This window comes from Lagopus leucura, unplaced genomic scaffold, assembly GCF_019238085.1.
Source record: "Lagopus leucura isolate 7727_CA_CO unplaced genomic scaffold, USGS_WTPT01 32132-0_obj-0_obj, whole genome shotgun sequence".
Taxonomy (NCBI): domain Eukaryota; kingdom Metazoa; phylum Chordata; class Aves; order Galliformes; family Phasianidae; genus Lagopus; species Lagopus leucura.
Window position 1 is genome coordinate 1 of NW_024963826.1, and position 6,104 is coordinate 6,104.

The 6,104-nt window shown below is 68.8% G+C and overlaps 1 protein-coding gene across 1 annotated transcript; it reads left to right on the forward strand.

Annotated features, from left to right (window-relative positions):
• Window positions 1-1,253: 1,253 nt before the first annotated feature.
• Window positions 1,254-5,735, forward strand: PIWIL2 (piwi like RNA-mediated gene silencing 2; the record flags this gene model as incomplete). Its single annotated transcript, XM_042891650.1, has 18 exons — window positions 1,254-1,527; window positions 1,868-1,964; window positions 2,100-2,231; window positions 2,319-2,423; window positions 2,546-2,663; window positions 2,748-2,872; window positions 2,943-3,023; window positions 3,323-3,436; window positions 3,534-3,722; window positions 3,790-3,874; window positions 3,953-4,039; window positions 4,108-4,248; window positions 4,314-4,427; window positions 4,701-4,889; window positions 4,976-5,077; window positions 5,154-5,273; window positions 5,360-5,442; window positions 5,573-5,735. Coding segments are annotated over exons 1-18 (2,319 nt in total), but the record flags the coding sequence as incomplete, so codon positions are not given.
• Between the last annotated feature and the right edge of the window lie 369 nt (window positions 5,736-6,104).

Below are 6,104 nucleotides of genomic sequence, written 5' to 3' on the forward strand. Positions count from 1 at the left end.
CGGCAGTTTGGGGCTTTGGGACCCCAGGACAGTCACAACTTGGGGCTATGGGGACATCCTACTCCTGCCTGCAGATGTGGGGCAGGGGTGGCACTGGGGGGGGGTCTGACACCCATGTGGGCTCCGTGACCCCAAGGAGCTTTGGGGGGCTTTGTGGCGGTGCCCCCCACGGGTTCCCCCCCCCCCCCCAGGAATTGGTGTCAGTTGGCATCGGGGACGGCCCCCCGGGGGAGCTGACGGTGCTGGGCCACGTGAAGCACAAGCTGGTTTGTTCACCCGACTTCGAGGCGCTGCTGGAGCACCGGCACCGGTGACCCCACAACCCACAGCAGCCCTGCGGGGCAGGGGGCAGCGCCGGGGGCCGGGCCTTCATCCCACCCCCCCCACCATGCTGAGGGGTCGCAGCGTTGCAGAGCTGTGAAGGGGCGGCCGTGCCCCCCCCCCTCCCCTCATTGGGTGCAGTGGGACGGACAGAAATGCAATAAAAACCTTTTTCCATGCGTGTGTGTGGGGCTGCCCCGCGCCGTCCAGCCCCCCTCCCTGCCGTTGCCCCCAGTTGCCCCCTACAAAGCCCCAGGCCCTCGTAGCTGCCCCGTGTCACTGCCCCCCACATTGGCTCCATAATTGCCCTCTATCAGTGCCCCTTCCACTGCCCCCCCTTTCCCTGCAGCTGCCCCTATGATTGCCCCCACCTCCCCTAATTCCTCCTACAGCTGCCCCCCGATTATCCCAACCCTACAGCTGCCCTTTGCAATGCCCCCCCCCACCCCGGAATCGCCCCCTGGATTGCCCCCAGCCCCTGTAATGCCCCAAATGCAGTTCTCTCCACTCCTTATCATCGTCCCTACGCCTGTTTCCTGCTCCTATAATTACTGGGACTCTCCTCTGCCCTTTGCCTTGCCCCTGCCCCACAGCTGCCCCTCCGGTTGCCCCCATCGCCCTTTCGAATTGCCTCCATCACCCGCTGACCCCGCTTCGTGGCCCCGCCCACATCGCACATTGGCCCCGCCCCCATCACCCATTGGCCCCATCGCCTGTCGGTCCCGCCCACACTTCCCGTTAGCCCCGCCCCCAGCCGCCGCCAATGGTGTCGAAGCCGCGCCCCCGCTCACGGTTTCCGCCCCTCTCGACCAATCGCAGCTCCGCGTCAGCGGGGCGGAGCCTGCGGGCGAGCCAATGGGAATCGGGCGGTTCGCGCGCGCGGATCGGTGCGGGGCGCCGTGTGGCGACGGCCTCGATCGCGCGGTGCCGCCATGGAGCCGCCGCCGCCGTTCCGCCATCGCGCCGCGTGGGGCCGCGGGGCGCCTCCGGATCCGGCCGCCTCTCGGCTTCCGGCCCCCGCCCGCGGGGCGCCTCCGGGCCCGGCCTTCCCTCGGGCCGAACTGGGCCGCGGTTTCCCCGCCCGGCCCTGCCCGCCCCGCGGCCCGGATCCCGCGCTCGGCCCGGAGCCGCTCTCGTCCCTCCTGTGGAGTTTGGGCTTCGGCACGCGGCCTCCCTCCTCACCGCAGCCGGCAGAGCGGCCGCTCGGTAGGAGCCGGGCCGGGCGGGAGCCGTTTGGCGCCGGGAGGGAACCGTAGAGCTCGTTGGGCCGAGGGGCCGCGCAGGAAGGGCTCCTGGCGCTGCGGGGCCTTCGGGCCTCACCCCCCCATCCGTCCGTCCGCCTGTCCGTCCCTCCGTCTGTCCGTCCATCCCTCCCTCCCTCCATCTGTCTGTCCATCCATCTCTCCATCCATCCGCCCATCCGTCTGTCCCTACATCATCCATCCCTCCCTCCCTCTGTCCGTCTGTCCGTCCATCCCTCCATCTGTCCATGTGAAACATGGACCCCATGGAATCCCTGCAACCCGTCCGTCCGTCCGTCCCGCAGGTCGCGGTGCTCTCAGTCCCGCTGCGGACGCCGCGCTGCCCCCCAGGCCGGACGGCAGCGACGCAGAGCTGGGGGCCGCGCTGCCCAGCCGCGGCCGGTGAGCGCAGGGGGGGCCGGGCTGCGCCGTGTGCCGCTGGGCCGCACGGCGGGGGGTCGGCAGAGCTGGGGCTGCCCCCCCTCCCCCCCCCTTAATTTGTCTCCTGTTTGATGCCCGCGGGATCCGGCGGCGCAGCGGTGGAGGGGACGTGCTGCCCGTCACCGCCCCTGAGGGAACCGCAGGGTTGTGCTCTGCTGAGCTGTGCCCTCCTGCGTCCGGAACCCAGGCTGCGGCACCGCCGGGACCCCCCAGGGCTGCCAGCAAACAGTGAGCGGGGCTGGGGGGGCTGAGGTGTGGGGGCTGAGCTGTGGGCTGAGCTGTGGGCTCCCCACCTGCCCTGTTGGTCTCTCCTAGAGCCCCCACTACGAAGCCGAAGGGAACGGCTGTGCCCGTGGGGCTGAACTTGGTGCAGATCCATTGCCAGAACGACGCCGTCTATCAGTACCACGTCACCTTCAGGTAATTAAGGTGCTGTTAATTAGTAGCTGTGATAGAACCCTGCCCATCCCCCCGTGTGGGATTCCCTGAGCCACGGTGGGGGTTTGGGCTGCGGGGCTGACGCTGCCTCCCGTGTCCCCCAGCCCCGAGGTGGAGTGCAGGAGCACTCGCTTTGCCATGCTGAAGGAGCAGCGGGCGGCGACGGGAGATGTGACGGCGTTTGACGGCTCCATCCTCTTCCTGCCCATCCTGCTGCCTCAGGTGGGGCTGCCGCCACTCCCGGCTCTCGTTCCCCAACGTGGGGACGCCGGGATCCCCCAGCGCTGAGCCCCGTCCCACCCACAGCCGCTCAGCCTGAAGGCGCTCAGGAGGACGGACGGCGAGGAGATCAGCATCACCATCCAGATCACCAAAGTGCTGGAGCCCAGCTCCGACCTCTGCATCCCCTTCTACAACGTGGTGTTCCGCAGGTGAGGCGCGCTGCCTTCCTGCCCGCTCCTTGCGCCCGGGGCCTGACGACGTCGCGCCGCTCCTCCGCAGAGCCATGAGGATCCTGGACATGAAGCTGGTGGGCAGGAATTTCTACGACCCGTCCAAGGCCAATGTGCTGCAGCGCTACAGGTGGGTGCGGGACGTGCTTTGCTTCGGCTGCTGCCCAGCCCTGCTGCCTGCGGCTGTGGGGCCGAGGGCATCCCCAGGAGCGCTGCTGGGCACGCCGGGTTCCTCCCTGTGCTGCCGCCCCCATCCTGGTGCCTGTGGCTGTGGAAGCGAGGCCTTTGCCAAGGGAGATGTGCAGACGTGGTCACCCGGTGCCAGCGGCGCCGTTTGGGGCTGCGGCAGCCGCAGGGCGATGGCCGTGGGGTGGCTGTGCTGCGCTGCCAGGGCTGAGCTGAGCTCCGCGCCGCTTCCCTCGACTGCAGGCTGCAGATTTGGCCCGGTTACTCCGTCAGCATCCGCAAAAAGGACGGCGGGCTCTTCCTGATGGTGGACACCGTCCATAGGATCATCCGGAGCGAATCCGTGCTGGCTTTGATGTGAGAGGGGAGAAAGGGGCAGGAGGCTCGGGGCAGGGGGCTGCCCTTGCTGGGGGGGCTGCGGGATCCGGTGCTGCCCCCTCTGCCTTCCACGCAGGCACTCCATCTGCAAGCAGAGCCCCGGCAGCTTCCACGACGAGTGCACCAAGCAGCTGGTGGGCAGCACGGTGCTGACGCGCTACAACAACCGCACGTATCGCATCGACGACATCGACTGGGAAAAGACCCCCAGGGACAGCTTCACGTTGGGCAGCGGGGAGCAGATCACCTTCGTGGATTACTACAGGTGGGCCGGGGGGCTTCGGAGGGGCTGCTTGTGAGAAGGCTGGCTGACGGTGTGGGTTTTCTGCCAGCAAAACGTACGGGATCACAGTGCGGGAGTTGGAGCAGCCGCTGCTCATCCACAGGCCCAAGGAGAAGCTGATGCCGGGGGGCAAGGTGAGGCGGGGGGCCGGGGGGCTGCGTGCGCCTTGCAGCTCGGCGTGCAGCACGAGCCGGGCTCTGGCTGCCCTGCAGCCCCAGCTGGACATGGTGCTGCTGCTGCCGGAGCTCACCTTCCTGACCGGCATCTCGGAGATCAAGAAGGACGCCCGCATGCTGAAGGTCAGCATCGCCCACCCCATGAAGGGCTGGCGCTGCAGGGCCGCCCCACACGGCTGCTGTGCCCCCAGGACGTGACGCAGGAGATGCTGCAGAGCCCCCAGCAGCACTACGAGTCTCTGTGCAGCTTGCTGCGCCGCATTCAGTGCAACCGGGAGGCGCTGCAGGAGCTGACGCGCTGGGGGCTCGTCCTGAGCGCCGACATCCACACGGTGAGTTGGGGGACGCGGGGCGGCGCGGGCGGCGCGGGAGCTGCTCAGGGTTGCGTTCCTCGCAGACCCAGGGACGCGTCCTGCCCTCGGAGCGCGTCAACCTGCGGCACTGCTCCTTCGTCCCCGCCGAGGACGCGAGCTGGAGCAAGGAGGTGGTGCGGGAGGCCGCCATCGCCACGGTGAGCGCGCGGCCGGGCTCTGCTGCCCCGGGACAAAGCGGCTCTGTTGGGGCTGGATGGGTTTCAGCTCCTCCCGCTGCGCACGGAGCCGCGGCCCGGCTGCGGTCTGCCCTGTGTTTACCTTGGCTTTGCCTCGCGGCCCGCTTTGCAGAAGGGTTGTGGGGACGAGGCGTCTGCTTCCACCCCCCCCCCCCTTGGGGCCACGGGAGCTGAGCGTCGCCCGTCCCCCCCTTGGGACGCTTTTCCTGCCCCACGCCTCCCTCTGCCCCCCAGGTTGACGTGAACTGCTGGCTGCTGGTTTACCCGCGGCGCCTGCAGGACGCGACCAAGAATTTGGTGGCTCTGATGAGGAGCACCTGCGGCCCCATCGGCATGCACATCAGCCAGCCCGCCCTGGTGGAGCTGAAGGACGAGCGCCTCGAGACCTACGTCCGAACCATCCGCAGCATCCTGGGCAACGAGGTGGGCTTGGCTGCTTCTCCTGGGGGCGGCGGGGGGCTTCCGCAGCCGCGCTCTCATTCCTGGCTCGCCGCGTTGTTTCCACGCAGGACAAAGTGCAGCTGCTGCTGTGCATCACCAGCAGCACCAAAGCGGACGTGTACAGCGCCGTCAAGAAGCTGTGCTGCGTGCACAGCCCAGTGCCCTCCCAGGTGTGGGGCTGTTGGGGCGGCCCCCGAGCCGGGCTGGCTGTGGAGCAGCCCCCTGACCTCCCTTCTCCCCGTGCAGGTCATCAACGCTCACTCCCTCCTGGGCCACTCGGCCAAGCTGAGGAGCATCGTGCAGAAGGTGCTGCTGCAGGTGAACTGCAAGCTGGGCGGCGAGCTGTGGGGGGTGGACGTCCCTCTGGTGAGTGGGGGGCGCAGGCTGGAGGGGGGCGCAGGCTGGAGGGGGGCGCAGTCTCACGCTGGCCCCACCACCGCTTCCCTGTGCAGAAGCAGCTGATGGTGGTCGGGATGGACGTGAGCCACGGCAGAGGGACGCGCTCCGTCATCGGCTTCGTGGCCAGCACCAACCAGTGCGCGCTGCCGCTTCCCCTTTCCCAGAAGGGGCGGCTTTGCCCCGGCCTCGTGCCGTGCTGGGCAGGCGCTGCTGGGCGCCGCTTCATGCTGATCCCACGCTTGCCGTGCCGGCCCTCCGCCCCGCAGGTTGCTGACCCGCTGGTTCTCCCGCGTCGTGTTCCAGCTGCCGCAGCAGGAGATCGCCGACAGCCTGCGCCTCTGCCTGGCCAACGCGCTGCAGCAGTTCCACGAGGTGGGGGCACAGCTGGGGGCGCCCGGCACCAAACGGCCCCACGGCTCTGAGCCCTGCGTGAGGCTCAGCCGCGTCCCAACGCTCCTGGGGTCGCTTTGCCCTCAGGCGGCGCCACAGAGCCGCTTTGTGGGTCAGTGCCGAGCGTTGTCCCGTTGTCCCGTTGTCCCATTGTCCTGTTGTCCTGTTGTCCTGTTGTCCCGTTGTCCTGTTGTCCCTTTGTCCCGTTGTCCCGTGTCCCCAGCGATGCGGCACCAAGGGCTGCCGGCTGCTGCTGGCTCATGTCGCTTCCTCTGACCCCCGCTGTGAGGTTTGGGGCTGTGCTGGGGCTCACGCTGTGTCCATCCCACCAACCTGAGCTCAGCTGTGTGCTCAGCACAGCAAGGGCGGCAGGGGATCCTTGCCATGGGCAGCCTCAGCTCCCCCCGC